The sequence below is a fragment of the Mobula birostris genome, chromosome 7, assembly GCF_030028105.1.
Source record: "Mobula birostris isolate sMobBir1 chromosome 7, sMobBir1.hap1, whole genome shotgun sequence".
Classification (NCBI taxonomy): domain Eukaryota; kingdom Metazoa; phylum Chordata; class Chondrichthyes; order Myliobatiformes; family Myliobatidae; genus Mobula; species Mobula birostris.
In genome coordinates this window covers 169,411,226-169,438,423 of record NC_092376.1, presented here as the reverse complement: position 1 = coordinate 169,438,423, position 27,198 = coordinate 169,411,226, and the positions used below count along the sequence as shown (strand labels likewise).

The window sequence follows — 27,198 nt, the reverse complement described above, 5'->3', positions numbered from 1 at the left end:
AATTTTGCTCTGATTGAAAAGTGCCCTTAAAAGCAGAGCCCCAATCACATTCTTGAATGGTCAGCGGACATGATCAGAGCATTTGATGATACCAAACAAGCTCTTTCGAGCATGATTCAACAGGCGCACCTGTTCGCCAATAACCTACAGCCATCACTGCTGACTCTTTAGTCTCTGCTGTGTGTGCCGTGCGTGAACAGTTGGTTAGAGGAGTGTGGTAGCCATTTGTGTTCTTCAGCTGGATCTTCCATCCCTCTGAGGGACGTTTGACCATGAGCTCCGTAGTCTACATCTGGTCATCTGTCAATTTTGTTTTCTACTGGAGGGTTGGCAGTTTACAGTGTTCAATGACCACAAACCCTTTGTGTATGTGATGGCCAAAGCATCTGGCCCTTGGTTTGCATGGCAGCAATGCCACCTGGCCTGTATTTTGGAAATCATAATTGACATACAGCACATTGAAGGGAAAAATAATGTTGTGGCTGATTGCCTGTCATAGCCCGCCATTGATGCCATACACATCAGGGTTGACTAAGCTGGCATGGCATCCGACCAAACTACCGAATAGAGGCTTACAGGATAGAGGTCACGTGCTGAAGGGACGCTGGAGTTTCTGTCCTGTGTGATGTCTCAACAGGTCGCCCTCACCCCATAGTGCCTGCAAAATGGAGGCAGACAGTTTATAACTCCATTCAGAGCCTCTCGCAACTTGGCGGGAAGGCTTCACTGAAACTGGTTGCTCTAAAGTTCGTGTGGCATGGCCTTAGCAAGGTTGTGCGAGACTGGAGTGCAAGATTAATTGTCATATGCGGGCACCGGCAAAGCTTTCGAGGTCCCAGAGAGACGGTTTGAAATCATTAATGTAGACCAGGGTTAGTCGTCTCACCGCCCACCACTGTGGTTTCACACACCTCCTTACCATGGTGGACTTCACCACCAGGTGGCTACAGGTTGTCTCTGGAGTGTCAATGACGGGAGCGGACATGGCTCGGGAATTCAAAAATAACTGGGTCACTCGGTTCAGGGCCCGACCTGATATTTCTTCTGACCGCAGTCCCCAAATCACACCCAACCTCTGAGCTGCAGTGGTCCTGAAGCTCGGTATTAAATTACATCACACCATAGCATATCACCCGCAACCCAATGGCCTGTGTGAGCAGTTTCACTGTTCCTTAAAGACAGCTCTGATGGTCAAGTATTGGCACGATCATCTCCTGTGGGTCCCCCTGAGTTTTGGGATGGCTCCAAAAGACGATTTGCTGACCTCCACAGTGAGTTTGTTCATCTGCAGTGGCATTATCTGCGGGTGATTTTATTCCTGATGTCATGACTACTTGGTTGGCTTCTCAGCAACAATCTGCCTTCCTCAGAGAAATCAGTTCCTTTAATCCTTTTCCTATCTCACACCATGCCATACAGCTTTATTGGGTTCCAGCTGACCTATGTTCCGCCTCGTTCCTTTTTGTCTGCAATGGCGCACATCAATCCCTCCTTAAGCCCTCTTACAATCGTCTATTCTGCATTTTTGAAAGGGGCAAAAAGAGTTTTATTGTAGTTTGGAAAGGTAAACCTGAATGCATTTTTGAAGATTGTCTTAAATTAGCCCACAAGTCCTGGATGATTCCACTATCATACCCTTTGCAGCACAACATACAAGAACATAAGAACATAAGAAACAGGAGCAGGAGTCGGCCATCTGGCCCATTGAGCCTGCCCCGCGATTCAATAAGATCATGGCTCATCTGTCCGTAAACTCAGCTCCATCTACCTGCCTTTTTCCCATAACCGATAATTCCCTTACTATATAAAAACCTATCTAACTGTTTCTTAAGTATATTTAGTAAAGAAACCTCAACTGCTTCCCTGGGCAGAGAATTCCACAGATTCACCACTCTTTTGGAAAAACAGTTTCTCCTCATCTCCATCCTAAATCTTCTCCCCTGAATCTTGAGGCAATGTCCCCTAGTTCTAGTCTCACCTACCAATGGAAACAACATGACCATGTGGGTGTCAGCACATCCCAGGATGAGCCAGAGACATGTTGTTATTCCAACCAAGGCACATAAGACCCAAGCCAGGTGGCTTATACGACCTCCAGACGGACTGACAATTATGGTTTTGGTGAGTTCTGGGGCAGCCCTTGTAGGGTAATGGGTGACAGATGACACATATTGTTCATAATAGAAGCTGTCCTACATAATTCACAAACACCATCCTTGAGTTGTTGTGTTCACTTCAAGAAACCGTGTCCGATGTAATGATATCAGTGTAAAGTGACTGTGTTTGGTTTGTACATAATGGAAGTAAAGGGCTGTGGCTTTTGTTATGCACACAAAATGAATCTCGTATGTTTTATTCACAAAATCCACACACGCTAGGGTGTCTTACATCAGTTGTATGGAAATTGTTTGAAAATCTTGTTAGGGAGGGGGAGTTCTCACATCTGGACAACCAACTTTAGGAATAATCAGTATGCCTTACGTGGGGGCATCTTGTCTTACAAACTTGATGCTGTATACACAGACATGGTAAAGCTTTCAACATGATCCCTAGTGATTGACTGATACTGAACATAAAACCACATAGGATCTATGGAGAGTTGGTAGATGGAATTCGAAATCAGTTTGGCCATAGTTGACAGAAGGAAGTGGTAGATTGGTGTTAGTCTGATGGGAAGCCTGTTGCCAGTCATATACCACAACGATCATTGATATATGTCAATGATTTGGAGAAAATTGGAATTTGGTATGTTAGCAAATTGTGGATAATGAGTAAGGTTGTCAAAGAATTCAGCAGTTTACAAACCAGTTATAAATTGGGACAGTGCAATGCCTGATGGAATTTAATGCACACAAATGTGATGTGTTGATCTTGAGGACATCAATTGCAAGAGGTAAATATACAGTAAATGCCATGTCCCACAGGGCTGCTGATGTACACAAGCACCTTGTGGTACGAGTCCACTGGTCTCTGATAGATTGGTAAAGAAGCCTCGCAGTATACTTGCCTTCAATGGTCAGGGTGCTGTGTATAAAAGTCAGCAGGTTGTGTTGCAGCTGTGTAAACCATTGGTTATGCCACATTGGAGTGGTGTGTGCTGTTCCAGTCGTAGTGAAACAGAAAGTGTGGACAGTTTAGAGGCTTTGGAGAGCTGGGAAAGAGTCTCAGCTGGATGTAGCTTGAATTAAACAGTATTAGCTATAAAGAGAAATTAAACAAATGTATTGTTTTTTTTCCAATGCCAAGCTGAGATCTTGGAGAATTTTATAAAGTTATAAGAGGCATAAATGAGATACTTGTTTTCCCAGTGTGTAAAAGTGAAACACCAGATGGCACAGATTTAATGTGAGAGAGGGAATGTTTGAATGAAATTTATGAGACAAGTTTTTATAAGAGAGATTAGAGGGGGCCTGAAATTTGCTGCCGGGGAAATTAGTAGAAGCAGATACAGGAGCAACATTGAAGAGGTGTTTAAACAAGCTCGAGACAAGACAGACGAGGAGAGCAGTACAGGCAATGTGCAGACAGTCGTACAGTTTAAATTGGCATCATCGTAGTCATAGTCATACTTTATTGATCCCAGGGGGAAATTGGTTTTCATTACAGTTGCACCATAAATAATAAATAGTAATAGAAACATAAATAGTTAAATAGTAATATGTAAATTATGCCAGTAAATTATGAAATAAGTCCAGGACCAGCCTATCGGCACAGGGTGTCTAACCCTCCAAGGGAGGAGTTGTAAAGTTTGATGGCCACAGGCAGGAATGACTTCCTATGACGCTCTGTGCTGCATCTTGGAGGAATGAGGCTCCAGCTGAATGTACTCCTGTGCCCACCCAGTACATTATGTCGTGGATGGGAGACATTGACCAAGATGGCATGCAACTTAGACAGCATCCTCTTTTCAGACACCACCGTGACAGAGTCCAGTTCCATCCCCACAACATCACTGGCCTTACGAATAAGTTTGTTGATTCTGTTGGTGTCTGCTACCGTCAGCCTGCTGCCCCAGCACACAACAGCAAACGTGATAGCACTGGCCAACACAGACTCGTAGAACATGCTCAGCATCGTCTGACAGATGTTAAAGGACCTCAGTCTCCTCAGGAAATAGAGACGGCTCTGACCCTTTTGTAGACAGCCTCAGTGTTCTTTGACCAGTCCAGTTTATTGTCAAAACGTATGCCCAGGTATTTGTAATCCTCCACCATGTCCACATTGACCCCCTGGATGAAAACAGGGGGTCACCGGTACCTTAGCTCTCCTCAGGTCTACCACCAGCTCCATCATGCTTGACATAGACACTGTGGGATAAAGAGCCCATTGCTGTGCTGTACTGTTCAATTTCTGAGGACACAAGTATCCTATCTAAAATATAATATTAAGCAATCTGATGGCTCCTCCAAACTTAACTTTTTTTAGAGATTGAAATTTTGTTGCCGATTTTCAAACACACCAAGTGAACATCACCAGGAACCTGTCCTCATCCTACCTCAAAGGTACTATGAAAAGCAAATCTCACTAACGGTTCTAATTCCAGAGGAAGTAAGAGAAATTTCACATGTCCCTATCCACCATTACCAACTCTTATTGATGCACCATTGGAATCATCCTATCCGGATGCATCATACCTTGGTGTGGCAACTATTCCACACTTGACTACTAGAAAATGTCGAGCTCCGTAAGTAGCTCAGCACAGTGTGGAAACCAGCATCACCTCCAGGGACTCCATCTATACTTCTTGCTGCCACAGTAAATCAGCCAACATCATCGACAAGCCCACCCTCTCCAGGCATTGTCCATTTTCCCTTTCCACTGGGCAGAAGATACATTGTACTGAAAGCAGGTATCTCTAGGCTCTATGACAGCTTCTATCTCACTGTTAAAAGAATGTTCAACAGCTTCCTAGTATGATTAGCTGGACTCTCTATCTGAGTTCAACTCGTTCAGATATTGCACCTAATTGACTGCCCGCTCTGCACTTTCTCTGTTGCAGTACACTCTATTTTGCATCTGTCTCTGTCTCCCCAGGTACGACCTCGACACACAGTATAATGAATTGGTCTGTATAAATAGCATGCAAGACAAGAATACAACTCCACATGTGATTAAAAAGCACCATTGACTGAAGAGTATCTTCAGTAATTAACACTGAAACTGAAAACAGTAACTGCAAAAATTCCATTTTTTGACACTTTCCATCCACCACAACAGACAGGATCTCCCAGTAGCCACCCACTTCAACTCTGCTTCCCACTCCCATTCAGATATGTCCATACATGACCTCCTCTACTGCCATGATGAGGCTAAACTCAGGTTGGAGGAGCAACACCTCATATACCGTCTAGGTAGTCTCCAGCCCCTTGGTATGAACATAGGATTCTCCAACTTCCGGTGATTCCCTCCCCCTCCCTTCCCCTATCCCTATGTCACTCTGCCCCCTCCCCCAGCTGCCTATCACCTCCCTCATGGTTCCGCCTGCTTCTACTACCCATTGTGTTTTCCCCTATTCCTTCTCCACCTTTCCTGCCTATCACCTCCCTGCCTCCCTTCCCCACCCCTTTATCTTTCCCCTTACTGGTTTTTCACCTGGAACCTACCAGCCTTCTCCTTCCCACCCTCCCCCCACCTTCTTTACAGGGCATTCTGCCCCTTCCCTCTACAGTCCTGATGAAGGGTTCCGGCCCGAAACATTGACCGATCTTATCCACTGATGCTGCCCAGCCTGTTGAGCTCCTCCAGCGTGTTGTGAGTATTGCTTTGACCCCAGCATCTGCAAATTATTTTGTGTTTTCAATAGACAACAAACTGTGAAAATGCAGCTATAAATAAATAACAATAAATAATGAGCATGAAATAGAAATGAAAAGAGTACTTAAATGTGTGTGGTTATCCCCTTTTGCCCTTTTGTTCAGGAGCCTTTTTGTTCAATACGTAATAATAAAAAAATCGAAGCAACAGTATACCATTCAGCCCGTCATTCCTGCTATATCATTCAACAAGATCATGTCTAACCTGACCCTCAGCACCACTTTCTTCTACTGACCCCATGTTCCATAATTCCTTCAACATCCAGAATGCTATTGATCCCTTTACTTGCTATAACAAAATGCACACAGCTCTACACAACTGAAAATCCTGAACAATCACTAGGATACAAAAAAGATCTTTTTTTTTTCATTTTTCTTGGCCTGACTCTAAACGTTCCAGAATTTTGTATGTTTCCGTAAGACCATCTTGAACTCTTTTAACCTCCGAATCATTCAGTTCCAGTCCGCCTCACCTGTTTTGTTGAACAATATCCACAGCACCTTACCTGTCGGAATATCCTTGGTGCACATCTCCAAATTACACCCACATACCATCCACATCATTTTCTTCTTGTGTACAGCTTTACTGAAGGAACAGCTAAAAGCCCAGACACACCGGATGCACAGTTCCACCTGAAATGTACAAGGACTGAAAATGCAGAAAATAACAGTGACTAATCGGTGAGCTAAAGTACTTACTTTGGGTGAAACCAGACTGAAGGAGCGAAACCAATAAACTGAATATCAGAAGAGAAGACATTTTGCTGCAGCCAGTTTAAAACTTCAGTTCGCAAATTCCATCCCTTTCCCTGTCAGAGTGAAACAAATACTGAAACGTGTAGATCCAGTCTTCTGAAATGACCCGAGGTAAATCTGGAGTGGATTTACTTAATGATTTAACACCTCAGAGTCTGAAGGAAAGAAAAACAAAGTATTTTGCTCATTCCAGTTGTAAACTGTAACTGTTCACAGTCACACATTCTTCCTGTCACAATATAGATAAAGATGACTCTTTTCATTTCCAAAGAAAATGACAGCATTGTTTTAGTTCCTCTTTCAGTTGTGAGAATAGTAAAGAACAGCACACTTGTTGAAATTGTCCCAAAATGTTATAATTTGCACTGTTCAGGAACTAAACAAATTGATCTCACTGAGGATATGAAGTCAGAAAAGTTATTATATTCTTGTGTCTGCCTATGTGTTGATGAGGTCTCCACGGTAACATCATGTTGTGGAACGAGTATCAGCAAATCCCAACAAACACTTGTTGACAGTTGACATGATCAGAAAATCTAATGAACCAGCCAAATGGCAAATGGACCAGATCAGAGCAGGATGTTGTGAGGAGGTGGGCAGTGAGATCTCATGCTTCTCTTATTCTCTGACATTGACAGTGTATGTGAGAGATATAAAGTAATGTTCTCTAATTTAATGGAAGTGTGAGGCTATAACAACAAAAGACACTCACTGATATCCAGAATAGATTGGCCGTCGGGAAGAGGTGCCTATTGATACTCTCAGATACTGATTCCTTTCTCTGTTGGTTCACTGTAGACTCATGGTCCCACCATAAAGAAGGTGATATGGCAACAGTTTCTCCAACAGCACCCTGGAATCCAGCATTCTCCACTGACATGAAAGCAATATGGAAAGCAAGGAACAGCAAGATCTTCATCTCATTCAGGGATAGATGGGCCGAAGGGCCTGTTTCTGTGCTGTACTCTCACGACTCTGTGACTTGGTCCATCCTTACATGGACATTCACTATTCGTCTGTCATCATTGTTGACATGAATTTCAAAACCTGTTACTCAACAATACTGGTGTAATCCTCATTTCCAACCTCTCCAGGAGACCCGACGATGGTCAAAGCACAAAAGTCTTACTAACAGTCTGCCCAGTGCACAATGTCAGTTTTTCCTTTTGAAACACATTTTGCAATTGACTTACATCCAGTTAATGAATATACAGGCTTTCATCCTGAAAGCTGATGACCATGTACGATGAAAAGGCCTGGGCTCTGGACAGATCAGTGCCTGCTTCAGCAGTACCAGTCTCATTTAACAGTTAATTGGCCCTTTCTGAAAACAATGGTAGAGTAAGGGAAACTCTGTTATGTGAAGAAGGAGGACATCTTTGATATCTGGAAAAGAAACCCTCATCCTGGGAACAGATGGAGTCAAAGGAACTGAGAAAAAGGAATAGCATTTTTATAGGAGTCAGGGTGGGAAGAGATGTAGATAAGTTAACCGTGGGTATTGGGAGGTTTATAAAGGTGTCGGTCGACAGTTTGTTTCCAGCAAAGCAGACAGATTGTGAAAGGAGATGGATGTCAGAAATGGACCAAGTGAATTTTAGAGCAGGGTGGAAGTGGGAGCCAAGGTTGATGAATTTGACAAGCTCAGCATGGGTGCATGAAGCAGCACCATTACAGTGTTCAGTGTAGCGGAAGGAGAAGTGGGGAGCATTACCGGGGTAGGCTTGGATCGTGGACTTCTCGACTTAGTCAAGGAAAAGTCTGGCGTAGCTGGGCCTCATGTGGGTGCCCATGGCTCACCCTCAAGTCTGCAGAAAAGGGTGGAGCTGAAAGAAAATAGTCATGGGTGAGGATCAATTCTAACAGTCGGAGTAGGGTGGTGGTGGAAGGGAACTGGTTGGTTGCTTTAGTAAGACAGAAGTGGAAAGCTTTAACATCTCCTTGATGGGTTATGAAAGTCTATAGGGACTAGACACCCACGGCGCAAATGAGGACCTCAGGACCTGGGAATTCAAAGTTAATTAGGAGAATGAGAGCATGGGAAAATTAATGGAGCTAGGTGAAGGGATTGAACCAGGGGGATAGAATGGAATTGGAATATGAGGACTTCTTCAGTGGGGCAAGAGCAAGCAAGGACAAAGGGCTTACCTGTATGGTTGGATTTGTGGATTTTGGGTAGTAGGTGGAAGCGAGCAGTGTGGGGTAAGTAAGCTATGAGTTTGGTGGCAGTGGATGTGAGTTCTCCAGAGTTGATGGAGTCACTTTTCCAGAGTGGGGTCCTCTTCAAGCATAGGTAAGAAGAAGTGCCTGAGAGTTACCACCTGGCCTCAGGATGTAGACTCAGTCTGCCAAACCACAGCAGCACCCCCTCTGTCGGTTGGTTTTATAATAAATTTGAGATTGGTGTGGAGAGCGGAGAGCAGTGTGTTCTGAGGTAAAATGGTGGAGGAGGAGAGAGGAGTGCTGAATTTGAGATGGTTGATGTCTCATCAGCAAATTAAAATTAAATGATCCAGGGCAGTCAGAGAACCAGAGTGGACCTAAGACTTTTACAGTATACTGTATTTATGAATGTTGAGAGGAGAATGACTTTGTAAATCTGACAAGAGCAAACAATATTGGAAGTGGCGAGGGTGTGGAACAGGTGGCAGAGTAGTGCCAGGATTGGGAGATGGCACGGGCGCAGACACACCCAGTCCTGAGACAACAGGCAAGGTATTTGACAATTTATTTATTCATCATAACAGAATGTCACTCTCCCATCACCCTTACCCTTTTCCCATCTATGATCCTCTCTCCATGCTCCCTTCCCATTCTCCATCCACAATTGAGACCCATATCAGAATCATGCTTTTCATCACTCACGTATGTTATGAAATTTGATTTTTTGCATCAGAACATAGAAACATAGAAAATAGGTGCAGGAGTAGGGCATTCAGCCCTTCGAGCCTGCACCGCCATTCAGTACAATGATGGCTGATCATCCATCTCAGAACCCTGTACCTGCCTTCTCTCCATACCTCCTGATCCCTTTAGCCACAAGGGCCATATCTAACTCCCTCTTAAGTATAGCCAATGAACTGGCCTCAACTGTTTCCTGTGGCAGAGAATTCCACAGATTCACCACTCTCTGTGTAAAGAAGTTTTTCCTCATCTCGGTCCTAAAAGGCTTCTCCTTTATTCTCAAACTGTGACCCCTCATTCTGGACTTCCCCAACATCGGGAACAATCTTCCTACATCTAGCCTGTCCAATCCCTTTAGAATTTTATACATTTCAATAAGATCCCCCCTCAATCTTCTAAATTCCAGAGAGTATAAGCCTAGCCGATCCAATCTTTCATCATATGAAAGTCCTGTCATCCCAGGAATCAACCTGGTGAACCTTCTTTGTACTCTCTCTATGGTAAGAATGTCTTTCCTCAGATTAGGGGACCAAAACTGCACACAGTACTCCAGGTGTGGTCTCACCAAGGCCTTGTACAACTGCAGTAGAACCTCCCTGCTCCTGTACTCGAATCCTCTTGCTATGAATGCCAGCATACCATTCGCCTTTTTCACCACCTGCTGTACCTGCATGCCCACTTTCAATGACTGGTGTATAATGATACCCAGGTCTCGTTGCACCTCCCCTTTTCCTAATCGGCCACCATTCAGATAATAATCTGTTTTCCTGTTCTTGCCACCAAAGTGGATGACCTCACATTTATCCACATTAAATTGCACCTGCCATGAATTTGCCCACTCACCCAACCTATCCAAGTCATCTTAGCATCCTCCTCACAGCTAACACTGCCACCCAGCTTTGTGTCATCTGCAAACTTGGAGATGCTGCTTTTAATTCCCTTGTCTAAGTCATTAATATATATTGTAAACTACTGGGGTCCCAGCACTGAGCATTGCGGTACCCCACTTGTCACTGCCTGCCATTCTGAAAAGGTCCCATTTATTCCCACTCTTTGCTTCCTGTCTGCCAACCAATTCTCTATCCACATCAATACCATACCCCCAATACCATGTGTTTTAAGTTTGCACACTAATCTCCTGTGTGGGACCTTGTCAAAAGCCGTTTGAAAATCTAAATACACCACATCCACTGGTTCTCCCCTATCCACGCTACCAGTTACATCCTCAAAAACTTCTATGAGATCCGTCAGACATGATTTTCCTTTCACAAATCCATGCTGACTTTGTCTGATGATTTCACCGCTTTCCAAATGTGCTGTTATCACATCTTTGATAACTGACTCCAGCAGTTTCCCCACCACCGATGTCAGGCTTACCGGTCTATAATTCCCCAGTTTCTCTCTCCCTCCTTTTTTAAAAAGCGGGTTTACATTAGCCACCTTCCAATCCTCAGGAACTAATCCAGAATCTAAACAGTTTTGAAAATTATCACTAATGCATCCACTATTTCTGGTGCTACTTCCTTAAGCACTCTGGGATGCAGACCATCTGGCCCAGGTGATTTATCTGCCTTCAATCCCTTCAATTTACCTAACACCACTTCCCTACTAACATGTATTTCCCTCAGTTCCTCCATCTCACTAGACCCTTGGTCCCCTACTATTTCCGGAAGATTATTTATGTCCTCCTTAGGGAAGACAGAACCAAAGTAGTTATTCAATTGGGCTGCCATGTCCTTGTTCCCTGTGATCAACTCACCTGTTTCTGACTGTAAGGGACCTACATTTGTCTTAACCAATCTTTTTCTTTTCACATATCTATAAAAGCTTTTACAGTCAGTTTTTATGTTCCTTGCCAGCTTTATCTCATAATCTTTTTTCCTTTTCCTAATTAAGCTCTTGGTCCTCCTCTGCTGGACTCTGTATTTCTCCCAGTCCTCAGGTGTGCCGCTTTTTCTGGCTAATATGTATGTTTCTTCTTTGGAATTGATACTATCCCTAATTTCTCCTGTCAGCCACGGGTGCAGAACCTTCCCTGGTTTATTCTTTTGCCAAACTGGGATGAGCAATTGTTGCAGTTCATCCATGCGATCTTTAAATGCTTGCCATTGCATATCCACCGTCATCCCTTTAAGTATCATTTGCCAGTCTATCTTAGCTAATTCGCACCTCATACCTTCAAAGTTACCCTTCCTTAAGTTCAGAACCTTTGCTTTTGAATTAACTATGTCACCCTCCAGCTTAATGAAGAATTCCACCATATTATGGTCACTCTTACCCAAAGGGCTTCACACGACAAGATTGCTAACTAACCCTTCCTCATTGCTCAATACCCAGTCCAGAATGGCCTGCTCTCTAGTTGGTTCCTTGACATGTTGGTTAGTGAAATACATAAAATTACTAAAGTACTCTGCAAAATCTGAGGCACCCTAGCTATATATATTTGCCTCACACATTTACACAGTACTATAGGTGGAGAAGTTTCTATTCAACTTGGGCTCCCTTCTTCAACCATTTCTTTGTTACAATGACAGATCTGTTGGCTCTGCTTCCTACCCTTGTACAGGACTCAAATCTTTCTTTACTTTTGCTGAAAATTTGCACTCTGCACGCATTTTCATACAGTCTATCTCTGGATTTTTTTCGTATGTAGAGTTCCAGCACAGTAACAGGACCTGCCAGCCGAACGAGCCTGTTCCAACTTATCATACATGCGACCAATTCACAGACTATCCTGTGAATGATTCAAATGTGGGAGGAAACCAGAGCATCCAAAGGAAATCCCCGTGGTCATGGGGAGAATGTATAAACTCCTCATACTCTATGAGAGAATTAAACCCATGACTCTGGTGTTGTAATTGCGTTTTGCTATCCACTATGCAAACGTGTCTCCACAAAACATGTCTACCTATCACTTTCTGAAATTGCCCAGCTTCCTCTCTGATTTGGTGGGTGATGGGTATTCATTAAAACTGATGGACTTCAGTGGTCATCCTTTGGAATTTCTGCTTTCTTTAACAAAATTCCACCGGTAGACAAGTCTTTGCTATAAACATCTTGAAAGTACAGTCCTCCCTCGGCTGCATCATTATCTTCACCAAGTCACAGCGTTTACCCAGACCACTGCAGGACATGCATCACCTCCCTTTATTCCACTTCCCTGCCGTTATCCCAGAACTGAAACATTGCAAGCTACTGAAGCAGAGATTCACTTGCACATTTCACAATCTAATATACCGTATTAATTGTCTGAAAGTTAGTCTCATCGACAATGGAAAAAACAAATGCATATCAGGTGACTGCCTTGTAACAACAAAGAGTTTCCTGTTGCATGTCAAATTAATTCTTCATTCTAACTCCACTCTGACCTACCTCTGTTCTATCGACTGGGCAGTTATAATGACACCTACTATAAGCTTGAGAAACAGCACATCAGCTGCCACAGAGGCACAATACATCTTTCATGTCTCAATATCAAAATTAATGTCATGAAGTACCATGATTTCTCTTTGTCTCCATGATCTGTCTTTTCTCTGGTAAAACATCAGCCTCTAATATTGGTTCATTTTTTGCTCTCTCCACAATCATGGCACAAACTGTTGAGTAGTTTGCTCAGCTCTGTTTTTATTTCTACATGTATTTCATCTGCTGAGTTTTTCCAGAATTTTATGCGTTTGTTTCCAGTTTTTAACATCTGTACTATTACATTTTTAGTTACAAATAACCAATGTTTGCTTTGTGTTAAATCTGAACCTAAGTCATCACCAGCAAAACAAATGTGGAACACTTATTGTTTAAAGTTAATTATGCATTTAGACATTTTGACGATAACAATGACTGAAATAGGCATTTATCCTTCCCTGTATAAATTTCAGATCAAAAGCTGCCTTACTTGGTCTGGAAGATAGTCTCCTCTCACATCAGTAATGACAGTTCCACTTGCTGACAGTGAATCCTACAACAGCACAAGAATATTTCTTAAGGAACCAGAAGAACAAAATTAAAAAGAAAACTAAAGAATTGATATTCATCACTAGAATAAAAGAAGAATCAATGCAAATTTTCCAGCAGCCTAGTTGTGTTGGGGGAGAGAGAGAGAGAAGGCACTTCACAGGTCCATGCATCAGATGTAAGAATGAGTATTCGCGGGATTCGCCATTTTCCGATGGCCCGAAGAAACAGCAATCATTAGCAAGGGCAAATAAACATATGGTAGATACAAACAGAGCATCCATTGTTGGAGTGGTCATTGTGTGAGTGGAACTGTTTGAGTGGGAGGCTTTGTTTTAGGAACGTAGAAAACCAGCCTTTTAACCAAGCCAAAACATGCCTTTTGGCCCACAATGCTGTGCCAAACATGTAATTACTTCAGAAGTTACCTAGGGTTACCCCTAGCCCTCTATTTTTTCTAAGCTCAATGTACCCTTTACAGGAGTCTCTTAAGATACCTTATCGCATCCACCTCCACCACCGTCGCCAGCAGCCCATTCTATGCACTCACCACTATCTGTGTAAAAAACTTACGCCTGACATCTCCTCTGTACCTGCTTCCAAACACCTTAAAACTGTGCCTTCTCATGTTGGCCATTTCAGCCCGAGGAAACAGCTTTTGACTACCCACACGATCAATGCCTCTCATCATCCTATACACATCTATCACGTCACTTTTCATCCTCTGTCCCTCCAAGGAGAAAAGGGCAAGTTCACTCAACCTATTCTCATAAGGCATGCTCCCCAATCCCGGCAAAATCCTTGTAAATCTCCTCTGCACCCTCTCCATACTTTCCACCAATAGCTTCCACCATAGTTTTATCAAGTTTGTGTGAGGTACTTAACTGGAAGTTTCTTCTTCTCAATTCTCCATTCCTCATCTGTCGGTACACAGTTATAGCAGTGAGGATGGCTCCAGGGGCTGTGTTGTGTTCTTTTTGAGAAATGTGGGAATTCTGGGAGACCTCCATCATCCTGGATAATCACATTGGCACCAGGTGCACTGAACTTCTGATCCTCAGAGAACTTGTTAAGGTATTGGAGCTGCAGCTTGATGATCTTTGTCTCATACAGGCAACTGAGGTGGTAATTGACAGTCACCCCTAAGATCCTGGAGTCAGGTACCCGGGTGACTGTCAGGAAAGCAAGTGGGCAGCCAATGGTGCAGATGAGCCAGCAGGTTTACAAGTAGATGATGGGTGTAACATGAATGTATGGAAGGACAAGTTAATGATTGGGTACAAATACAGACAGACCAAAGAGTTAAATTATACAACAGAAGCGATATTCAAAAGGGCGAAGAATAAAGGACTGAAAGTTCTATATTTAAATGCATGTAATGTTCAGAATAAGGTGGATGAAATCTTGGCAAAATGAGTGATTGGTCGGTACGACTTTGTATGACGGATTAGGAGAATGGGCTAAGAAGTGTCAGATGGAATACTGTGTTGGGAGGTGTATGGTCATGCACGTGGGCAGAAGGAATAAAAGGAGAGTATTTTCTGAATGGGGAGAAAATTCAAAAATGTGAGGTGCGAAGGGACTTCGGAGTCTTCTTTCAGGATTCCCCAAGAGTTAACTTGCAGTTTGAGTTGGTGGTGAGGAAGGCAAATGGAATGTTAGCATTAGTTTTGAGAAGACTAGAATATAAACACAATGATGTAATGCTGAAGCGTTATAAGGCACTGGTGAGGCCTCACTTTGAGTATTGTGAGCAGCTGTGGGTCCCTTATCTGTCAAAAGATGTGTGACATTGGACAAAGTTCAAAGGAGGTTCACAAAAATGATTCTGGAGTGTTGCAAGGCTCTGGGTTTGCATCTGCTGGAATTTTGAAGATTGAGAAGTATCTCATTGAAACCTATCAAATATTAAAAGGCCTAGATAGAGTAGATATGGATTAGATGTACCCTATTGTGAGGGAGTCTAGTACTAGAAGGCCCAATCTCAGAATAGAGAGACATCGATTTAGAACGGTGATGAGGAGGAATTTCTGTTGCAGGAGAATGGGGTTGACAGGGAAAATAGATCAGCCAAGTTGACATGGCAGAGCAGACTTGAGGGGCGAAATAGCCTAATTGGGCTCCTATGTCTTATGGTCTAAAACAGTTTCATGGTAAGTGGCAGTTGCTAACGTCAGCTAAACACCCTTTCATTGACAAACTTGAGAAAAGCAGATAAAGCAATATAGCAAACTAATGTAAAAACAGAAAATATTTGCCACGTTATAAAAGTCAAGAAAGCGAAACAATTGATATTTCAGGACAAAGGCTTACTGCTACAATCAACTGTGTTTTTCTTTCCATAGATGCTGAGTGTTTAAGGTTGAACAGAAGAACTAGTCGACTAAAAGATCAAAAGGTACAAGTGATCAGTTTTTACATTCTGTTTAAACCAATCCTTTCCCTGAAGTGAGACTGTAGTGAGGCTGTCTACATTGTGGGAAGAGAGATGTGTTGAAGGACAGAGATTCAGCAGCAAAGGTCCAAGTACAGAGACACACAATAAGCTGTGGTCCCCAGTCTCACTCTGCACAGTCACTGATGCTATCTCTTATGAAACAACATGGCCTCAAACTTCCTCTTCCTTTCTAGTTCAAGACATGGATATCATTGTTGCTCAATGCTGCTGAGCTTAGAAGAAAAACAGAGCAGGGTTCAAAAATGGGAAGTTAAAGAGCACAAAGTCATTTTAGATGCTATTGGTCTCAAAACGCCACCATCTGGGCCATGCTCCCTACCCACTACTGCCATTGGAAAGGAGAGACAGTGGTCCCAGGTTGTACACCACCAGGTTTAGGATCATTTAAATTCCCGCAAACATCACGTTCTTGAACAGTGAATGATGAATTCTCTCATCTCAACTCTGAATTAATTCCAGAACCTATGGAATCACTTTCTAGGCCTCCTGTATTCAATATTATTTATTTATTGATTTGTTGTTATTGTTCTTTTTGTTTTCTCTTTGTATTGACACAGTTGTTGACGTTTCACTTTGCTTGTTTGCAGTCATCATTGATCCGATTGTGTTTCTTGTATCTACTGTGAAAGGTCACAAGGAAATGAATGTCAGCTAATATACGGGGACATATACAGTACATACATTGGTTATCAATTTGCTTTGATCTTTGACACTTGCGACATTAAATGTTGAGGGTTATCTCAAATTCGTGAGCTGGTAAATCAGAGAAAATGTTTTCTCATAAAATGCGTGATTCCGTAAAGGAATGGAATCAATATTTGTGAGTTCAGGTTAATCTCTCCCCGAATTATCCGCAATCGAGAAACACAAGATGCATTCATTAGTAATTTAATGATAACTTCTGATATTCCCAATCCCTCCTGAGACTGAGTTTGGGGAGGCAACTGGTCCTGACAAGAAAAGTGAGAGATTACAAAGTGGGAAAAAATGTAACCAGTTGTGTTTGGATCTCAGCCTATCTGGAGCAAACTGTTGCAGCCCCTGTTGCAGTGTTAAGCACAGCTTTGATCACAGCATTTAAGGGAAGGACTCTGCTGTGAAAAGTCATATTTTATGCTTCGATTTAAAACCCCATCCTCCTATGGCAATCTTTGGATTGCCAATGGTAGAACATAGATCTTTGTCTTCTTCAGCCTGTCGAATGATAGCTTTTGTTACTTTAATGGTGAGGAGATCTATTTTGTTGAACTGGAAGAAAACTAATCCTCCAACTACATTCCAATGGTTTTCTCAAGCCATATTAGGTTTAAATTTAGAAAAAACTAGAAGTGATATTTTTGACCCTTCGGTTAAATATGAAGAAACTTGGAAATCTTTTATGCAACATTTTCATATGATGTAATCTGACCTTTCCGAATCTTTTTTCTAAAGTTAAATTATATGATGAGAGGAGCGGAGTTAACGACATTATTGAACGTGTCCGATACAAGCTGTTGGTCTAGCCCTGTTTTGTTTTTTTTTTCTTGAGGTTTTTTTTTTCCTCTTTTTCTTTTGGTTTTTTTTTTGTTTATAGTTTTTTTTCTTTTAATTTATTTTTTAATGTTTAATCTCATTATGAGTTTGGAAGTCTTTTATATCTGTAACTTAAAATTCAATTTATATATGCTGATGAACATTTTTCCAATCTCTTTGTAACAACTTTGTTATTTTGAAAAATTAATAAAAACATATAAAGAGAAAAGTCATATTTGTGCTGTCTCTATCCCCCTACCACATAACCCACCTCCCACAGATTCTCCTCAGTCAGGAACAGGAATGGACATGAAACCAAGATGAAATGGCAGAGCAGATTCGATGGGCTGAATGCCCTAATTATGCTCCTATGTCTTGGGGTCTTATGGTCTTATTAGATCATACATTCCTTCATTGGAGAAAATCCACTGAATCTATTTGCATTCCCTGATACAGGTCTGCAAGTTTTGATGGTGAAAAGATCGATGACCAGGAAACAGACTGGGCTTCATCCAACAAAAGGTGGTGCAAGTATCCTCACTGCCTTGTACAGACAACGTGATTTGTTGGTAATTGGAGACTATTGACTTGTTCCTCCTGGTTGGATCAGAATCTGTTGCCTCTTTCTGCCATTGGCCCAAAGTCTATCATAGACAGAAAGGGTTGTTTTCGCATTTCCCATTCACCAAGAAAATAATGAAGGAAGTGAGGAAGTGATTCATCCCCATTCAGGGAGATTGCAACTGTTCAGTAATGTAAATACAAGGAAAATCATTACGTCTGTATTCTGTACACATTTCAAGGACCATACAATTCATCTTCTCAGCATTTGTTTGTTTGCTTACTTATTTGTTTCTCTATCTATTTCTTTATTTTTGTTGGAACGTACAGGGTCATGCACTTTGGTACATTAAAAGTTTTTGAGTGTATTTGTTGACATACCAAATCTCTTCAAACTCCTAATAAAGTGTAGCCTCTGTCTCGTCTTCTTTATAATAGTATCGATATGTTGGGACCAGGTTCGATCCTCAGAAATCTTGACACCCAGAAACTTGACTCTGCTCACTCTCTCCACTTCTGATCTCTCTATGAGGATTGGTACGTGTTTCTTCATCTTCCCCTTCTTGAAGTCGACAATCAGCCCTTTCGTCTTACTGACGTTCAATGCCAGGTTGTTGCTGTGACACCTCTCCACTAGTTGGCATATCTCACTCCTGTACGCCCTCTCGTCACCACCTGAGATTCTACCAATAATGGTTGTATCATCAACAAATTTATAGACGGTATTTGAGCTCTGCCTAGCCACACAGTCATGGCTATAGAAAGCGTAGAGCAGTGGGCTAAGCACAAACCCGAGGTGTGCCAGTGTTGACCATCAGTGAGGAGGAGATGTTATGACCAATCCGCACAGATTGTAGTCCTCCGGTTAGGAAGTCAAGGATAAAATTGCATCCAGAGGTAGAGAGGCCCAGGTTCTGTAACTTCTCAATCAGGACTGTGGGAATGATGGTATTAAATGCTGAGCTATAGTCGATGAACAGCATCCTGACAAAGGTGTATCTGTTTTCCAGGTGGTCTAAAGCCATGTGAAGAGCCATTGAGATTGCAACTGCCATTGACCTATTTGTGGCGACAGGCGAATTACAATGGGTCCAGGTCATTTCTGAGGCAGGAGCTCAGTCTAGGCATGATCAACATCTGAAAGCACTTCATCACTGTAGATGTGAGTGTTACTGGGCAATAGTCATTAAGGTAGCTCACATTATTCTTCTTCGGCACTGGTATAATTGTTGCCTTTTTGAAGCAAGTGGAAACTTCCACCCACAGCAGTGAGAGTTTGAAAATGTCCTTGAATACTCTCGCCATTTGGTTGGCAGAGGTTTTCAGAGCCTTACTGGGTACGCCATCGGGACCTTCCGCCTTGCCGGAGTTCACTCTCTTTAGAGACTACTCTTTAAAAACATCAGCCTCTGCAACAGAGTTCATAGGGTCGTAAGCTGCAGCAGGTTTCTTCACAGCTGTAGTTATATTTTCCCTTTCAAAGCGGGCATAGAAGGCATTGGGTTCATCTGGTAGTGATGAATCGCTGTCATTCATGCTGTTGGGTTTCGCTTTGTAGGAAGTAATGTCCTGCACACCCTGCCAGCGTTGTCGTGCATCCGATGTCACATCCAACCTTGTTCCAAATTTTATCTTTGTCCTTGAAATAGCCCACCCCAAGTCATACCTGGTTTTCTGTTACAGACCCGGGTCAAGATCGTTGAATGCCACAGATCTAGCCTTCAGCATACGACACCTCCTGATTCATCCACAGCTATTGGTTTGGGAATGTACAGCAAGTCTTTGTAGGCACACACTGATCCTCACCGGTTTAAATAAAGTCGCTAACAACAACAGCATACTCATCCAGATTCGAAGATGAGTCCCTGAATACGGCCCAGACCACTGATTCAAAGTAGTCCTGTAAGTGCTCCTGTGCTTCCCTTGTCCAAACCTTCTTTGTCCTCACTACTGGTGCTGGAGACTTCAGTCTCTCCCTTTACTCAGGGAGCAGAACTACAGCCAGGTGATCAGACTTCCCGAAGTGAGGGTCAGGAATAGTATGGTAGGCATTCTTGGTAGTGTTGAAACAAAGGTCTAGTGTGTTGTTTCCTCTGGTATTGCAAGTGATCTGTTGATGGTGATTGCTTAGTGATATTTTTCAGACTGGGCTGGTTAAAATCCCCTAAAACGATGGTGAAGGTGTTAGGGTTCGCTGTTTCGTGCATGTTGATCCCGTTGCTCAGATCATCCAAAGCCTGATTGACATTGGCCTGAGGTGGAATGTATATCACTACTAAAATGGACCCGGAAATTCCCGTGATTGGCAAGGTGAACAACACTTACCTGCAAGATATTCCAGGTCTGGTGGGCAGAATTGGGGCAGCACTGATATACTTGTGCACCAAGAGGAATTGATCATAAGACCATGACATAGGAACATGTTTAGGCCATATAGCCCATCCAGCCTGCTCTGCCATTCAGCCATGGCTGATCCTTTTTTCTTTCTCCTCCTCAATGCCAGTTCCCGGCCTTCTGCCCATAACCTTTGATGCCATGTCCAATCAAGAACCTATCAATCTCTGCCTTAATACACCCAACAACCTGGCCTCCACAGCTGCATGTGGCAACAAATACCATAAATTCACCACCCTTTGGCTGAAGGAATTTCTCTGCATCTAGAAACTTAGAAACATAGAAAACCTACAGCACAATACAGGCCCTTTGGCCCACAATGCTGTGCCGAACATGCACTTACTTTAGAAATTACCTAGGGTTCCCCACAGCCAGCTACATGTCTAATTGTTTTGAGTTCGAAGTATCTGTGTTTTGAACACAGGGCGCCCTTCTATCCTGAGGCTGTGCCCTCTTGTCCCGGAATCTCTGACCATGGGAAACATCCTTACCACGTTTACTCTGTCTAGGCCTTTTTACATTCAGAAGGTTTCAATGAGATCTCCCCTCATCCTTCTGAATTCCAGCGAGTACAGACCCAGAGCCATCAAACGTACTTCAAACGATAACCCTTTCATTCCTGGAATCATCCCTGTGAACCCCCTCTGGACCGTCTCCAATGCCAACACATCTTTTCTGAGATGAGGGGCCCAAAGCGCTTCACAATACTCAAGGTGAGGCCTCACCAGTGTTTTATAAAGCCTCAGCATTACATCCCTGTATTCTATTATAATGTATTGTATTGCATTCTTGTATGCTCTTTTATACTAGACCTCTTGAAATGAATGCTAACATGGCATTTCCCTTCATCACGACTGTCTGAACCTGCAATTTCATCTTCAGGGTATTCTGCACAAGGATTTCCAAGTCCCTCTGCATCTCAGATTCCTGAATTTTCTCCCGGTTTAGACAATAGTCCGCACCTTTATCTCTACGACCAAAGTGCATGACCATGCATTTTCCAACATTGTATTTCATTTCCCACTTTATTGTACATTCTCCTAATCTGTCCTACCTGCTTCCTTAACAAGACCTGCCGCTCTACCAATCTTCGTATCATCTGAAAACTTGGCAACAAAGCCAACTACTCCATCATCTAAATAATTTATATACAGCATAAGAGGAAGTGGTCCCAACAGCGACCCCTGTGGATACTCCTCCGCTTCTGCTTTTGGAGACTCTATAGATCTATCCTAATGGTTTGTCGTATCCCCGTCAATCTGAATTTCTACATTCGGCACGGAAGGGTTCATCAGGATTCCGTGAAGTAAAGGACACACACGGTCCTAATATCCTCATGGACAGCATCCCAGCTCTGATATTATCCATTCTATTCACTGGAGACTGCACATTTGCCAGCAAGAGAGTCGGTATTGGGAGTTTAAAAACCTGTCTCCTAAAACGCACTTGTATCCCTGACCCGAGGCCACATTTCCTACGTGGAATCCGCGAGAAGTACGTCAGCATTGTTTCCGTCAGTTTTAAGCAGCGATAATACATTTAATCGCATTAAGACATCTTTGTTAACTGTACTGTCCTTTGAAACAGTTGTGTTTTTAGCTGCATCTGGCTGAAACGAGAATAATGAATCGTATCCATTGAGAGTTCTGCTGCTATACACAAGTTGCCACTGGAGGCGCTCCGGGATTATCGACATTTCCGCATTTATCGTCTGGAATTTGTTCATTATATTTATGCATTGTTGATATTTTTTGTGTCCTGGATTGCCACAAGGAGCCTGCTGTTTCTGGGAACATGTCCCCAACTCTGAACCAGCATTTGACGCTTCCTTGTCAACATCTAGTCTGCTCAGATCGTGGGGATGTCTTCCTGAGGGGGGTCACGCTCTTCGTTTGTTCAACTTCTTCTGTAGTGATAATTTCTTCATTTTTCGGGGTTGTCCTCTCATTTAAGTTTAGTGGTGTGTACTTCTTATCAGATTTGCATGTTTTTGCCTGGAGTGCCAAATCTTGTTTTTGTTAATTAAAAGGTAATTTTAGAAGATTGGTCTGACAGCTGTGTAAAATTTTAATGCTGTTAATTGTCTTCTTCCTTCTGTCCTAGTGTTAATCTAAGCATGTTCAACTATATGGGGTGTTTTCTAACATTTGTAATTTCAGTTCTGATTTTTTGCAAATTTTCCAGTTCACTTTCAGGCCAAAAGGATATAATGCCAAAGGAATACGTGAATATGGGACTCGCAAAATTGTTTAATACCTTTTGTTTTATTTTTCTTCTTGAACCCTGCTTGGCAGATTTTCTTTAGCCTTGAAGTAATTTCATAGAAAGCTTTCCCATTGTCACACTATGATCTATTTTGTTTGCTTATTAATATCCCAGATACTTATCTGTTTCATGTTCATCCATTGGTTGTATTGTACCCTGATGCTCTGTCTTGTTTCTGTTAGCTCTATTGCACCTTTCCTTATGTTTAATATTTTGCACTTATCCAGTCCAAAATTTATGTGTAGATCTTTGAAAAATAGTTCCACTATTTGAAGTATTTGATTTAGGTTTACTGATAATGGACCATTTAATTTCAAACTGTTCATGTATAGAAGGTGTGTCAAGGTATAATTTGTTTTGTTGCTTCAGATTTGATAACCAATTTTCTTTCGATTCAGTAATTTGGAGAGTGGGTTTGATACCGGACAGAACCATTGTGGGCTTGCAAAGTTGCCACAGAAAATGCCTCAGTTTATTTGGATAATGTTAATTGTCCTTTTTTGGTCATTAGTAGATTGGTTGTTTGGATTCTGCAAATGTTCCATCAGATGTTGAAGGAATTTCACAAGTATTGGGTGTAGTTCATATATATTACAGACTTCTATTAACCATCCGTGGTGGGCAGAATCAAATGCTTTTTGGTAGTCAATATAACAACATACGTTTCCGTCTGACTTGATTTACAGTTGCAGAGTCTACTATCAGTTGTTCTTTACATCCTTTCATAGCCTTACAGCATCCTTTCTGCGCTTCTGTAAGTATATTGTGGTTGTCTAAGTGAGTGGTGATTAGTTGCGAGATGCAGGATATTACAACTTAATATACAGTTTATAAAGAAATACGAGGACGATATCTTGATGTATCATTTGTGATTTGTCCTTTAAATAAGGGCTTTTCTTTTAACCTTCTTGCTCAGGATATTCAGTTTATACTCCGTTGGGTATGCTATTCCTGCTCTTAAGGTTTCAATTTCTTTTCTTAATTTACTCTGCCATTTTGGTGTTCTCATTGCATAACTCTTTTTTCGGTTTCTATGAATGAATGCCTCTACTTTAGATCCATTGCACGGCACTGCTGTTAATGCTGTGCAGTATGTCTGTGTTTGTTAGTAATTGTATGGTAGAGTTGATGATAGGACCCAGAGTGCCTGAAAAGCCAGTGAAAAGTTTGTGGAGGCAGATGTTGGTAAGACTTCTGACAAAGTTAGGAATCAAAAAGTTGAGCATGGTGCAACCAGTGTCCTGCGCTGTCTATCGTTCAATGCAAGTAGTATTGTAGCGAAGGCGGATAATGGTGCTGAAAATGAGGGAGCTTGTTGACAAACAGAGGCAGTGTGTCGTGAGGCGAGAGTGCTTATGGGTCAAAATTGCAGTCAACACGATGAGTTGCAATGTAAAAGGCGAGGAAGTTAAGCCCAAACCGAGACTGTCACCATTCAATTCAAAGTATCAGGGTGGAGTGACACTGAATCTTCAGTAAACCCTGTTAATTTAACCCATGGGTTCCCACACACCTTGATCAATGTAAGACAAGTAGAGAAGTTGCATCTTATTTTGACATGAAGGCTAACAACCTGGCCCCAGAACATTCTACTCCCCATATGGTCAAAAAATAACACTAAATAACAAGGTCTAAAATAACATAACCCTCAAAGTGATATGCCTTTCGTTATCTTGGGCCAAGGGAAGGGCACAGGCTGGGCTTGATTAAAACTTGGGTGTGTCACCTTGGCGAGGGTATTGGACCAGTGTAAATGTAAAGTAGGAATGTTACACTTCTCTTTCAGATGAATCCTGATAAGGCTTCTCAGGGAAATGTACAGAAGAAATGTGGCAAATGTTAAGGGGATACTTGTGTAGGGTTCTGCATAGGTACGTTCCAATGAGACAGGGAAAGGATGGTAGGGTACAGGAACCATGGTGTTCAAAGGCTGCTGTAAATCTAGTCAAGAAGCAAAGAAGAGCTTACAAAAGGTTCAAAAACAAGGTAATGATAGAGATTTAGAGGATTATAAGGCCAGCAGGAAGGAGCTTAAAAATGAAATTAGGAAAGCCAGGAGGATCCAAGAGAAAAACTTGGCGTACAGGATTAAGGAAAACCACAAGTCATTCTACAAGTATGTGAAGACCAAGAGTATAAGACGTCAGAGAATAGGACGAATCAAGTGTGACAATGGAAAAGTGTGTATGGAACCGGAAGAGATGGCAGAGATACTTAATAAATACTTTGTTTCAGTACTCACTGCGGAAAAGGATCTTGGTGATTGTAGGGATGACTTATAGTGGGCAGAAAAGCTTGAGCATGTAGATATTAAGGAAGAGGATGTGCTGGAGCTTTTGGAAAGCATCCAGTTGGATATGTCACCGGGATCCGATGAGATGTACCCCAGGCTACTGTAGGAGGCGAGGGAGGAGATTGCTGAGCCTCTGGTGATGATCTTTGCATCATCAATGAGGACGGGAGAGGTTCCAGGAGACTGAAGGTTTGCAGATGTTGTCTGTTATTCAAGAAAGGGAGTAGAGATAGCCCAGTAAATTATAGACCAGTGAGTCTTACTTCATGGTTGGTACATTGATGAAGAAGTTCCTGAGAGGCAGGATTTATGAACATTTGGAGAGGCATAATATGATTAGGATTAGTCAGCATGGCTTTGTCAAAGGCAGGTCATGCCTTACAAGCCTGATGGAATTTTTTGAGGATGTGACTAAACAGATTGATGAAGGTAGAGCAGGAGATGTAGTGTATATGGATTTCAGCTAGGCATTTGATAAGGTACCCCATGCATAGCTTATTGAGAAAGTAAGGAGGCATGGGATCCAAGGGGATATTGCTATATGGATCCAGAACTGGCTTGCCCACAGAAGGCAATGTGTGTTTGTAGATTGGTCATATTCTGCATGGAGGTTGGTAACCTGTGGTGTGGCTCAGGGATCTGTTGTGGGACATTTATAAATGGCCTGGATGAGGAAGTGGAGGGATGGATTAGTAAATTTGGTCATGACACAAAGGTTAGGGATGTTGTGGATAATGTGGAGGGATGTCAGAGGTTGTAGCGGGACATTGATAGGATGCAAAACTGTGCTGAGAAGTGGCAGGCAGAATTCAACCCAGGTAAGTGTGAGGTGGTTCATTTCATTAGGTCAAGTATGTTGGCAAAATATAGTATTAATGTTAAGACTCTTGGCAGTGTGGAGGATCCAAGGGATCTTGGGGTCTGAGTCCATAGGACACTCGAAGCTGCTGCACAGGTTGACTCTGTGGTTAAGATGGCATACAGTGCTTTGGCCTTCATCAATCGTGGGACTGAGTTTAAGAGCTGAGTGGTAATGTTGCAGCTATATAAGACACTGGTCAGACCCAACTTAGAGTATTGTGTCAGTTCTGGTCGCCTCTCTACAGGAAGGATGTGGAAATCATAGTGTAACACTCAGCTATATTGGCTCATATTTATCTAGGGGAAACCCCGTCTGCCGGTTGCTGTACAACTGCCACCTGATTCAGCTTCAAACATCAATCATCGGCCAGCACACAATGTACGTTTTACCAATTACTCTTTATAGATATTACTAAGTCTATGAGATTAATAGAGGTACAATACAAAAAAGGAATGGAAAAGGCACCAGACTTATCAAAGTTCAATTTCTTCGTGCACACGTTGGAGCTCGGGGACCTCTTCGGGACCACTCTGGTCCCTTCGACTCACAGCTCGGGACCAGCCGGTGTGATAAACCTGAGATTTCCCGCACGTCCATCGTCCTCATGGTCTCTCCTCCAATCCCCGCCAAAAACCCCTGGTTCCCAGCCATATGAGACAGCATATCACCCCAAGAAAGAATAACATGGACACTCATTGGTTCATAGTACTCTGCTATCTGTTATGACCCAAGCAAAGTGCTAGCTAGAGACTTTCTCACATTTAACGAAGAAGCCATTTTAATTTTAACATAACAAAGAAGCCATTTTAATTACCATACACAATAACATAAAAGAAGAAACCCCTTAAACTCTCCCCCCACTAAATAAAATTCATGCACTCATGACATGAACAGAGTTCACCATTGCTCCTTGCAAAACACAGAACCCAACCCAGGTGCATAGAGATCACACCCTGTTCTCCCGGTGCTGTATAGGTCAACCTTCCGGGAGGTGGGGGGTGGGGGTTGCGGGTGCCTACTTCTCTGAGACCTCTGTACCCCCTCTGCTGACTCTTTCGGCTCAGACAGCACAGGTGACACCCCGGTCCTACCTGTCAGACCCTCACCCTCACTGGGACCCCTCAGCACCTGTGAGCCCTCTGCCTCAGGTTCTGGTTCCACCCTCTCTTCCCCCAATCCCGGCGGTATTACAGGCGGCTCCTCAACACCCTCCCACCTCTCCCCTAACTCAGTGGGGGAAGGGCCAGGAGCCTCTTCTTCCGGCACCGGGGAATTAGTGAACAGAAACAGGTGCCACACGTCCGAATCATCGTCTTCCGGTGACGTATCCCTTTTCGGGGTAGGGTCTGGCCCCGTCTCTTTCACAGCGAGCTCTTCCCTCGCCCCGTGCCCTCGCAGAGTCCTCGTATTGGGCTCTTGGTCTACCTGC

At 42.7% G+C, this 27,198-nt stretch overlaps 1 protein-coding gene across 1 annotated transcript in view; it reads right to left on the bottom strand.

The window, feature by feature from the left end:
* LOC140200988 (uncharacterized) overlaps nt 1-6,573 on the bottom strand; it is a 30,750-nt gene extending 24,177 nt beyond the window's left edge. The window contains exon 1 of the mRNA XM_072264625.1: nt 6,513-6,573. Within this exon, the coding sequence (XP_072120726.1) occupies nt 6,513-6,573 (61 nt within the window). The remainder of the gene's footprint in view (nt 1-6,512) is intronic.
* Nucleotides 6,574-27,198: the final 20,625 nt, after the last annotated feature.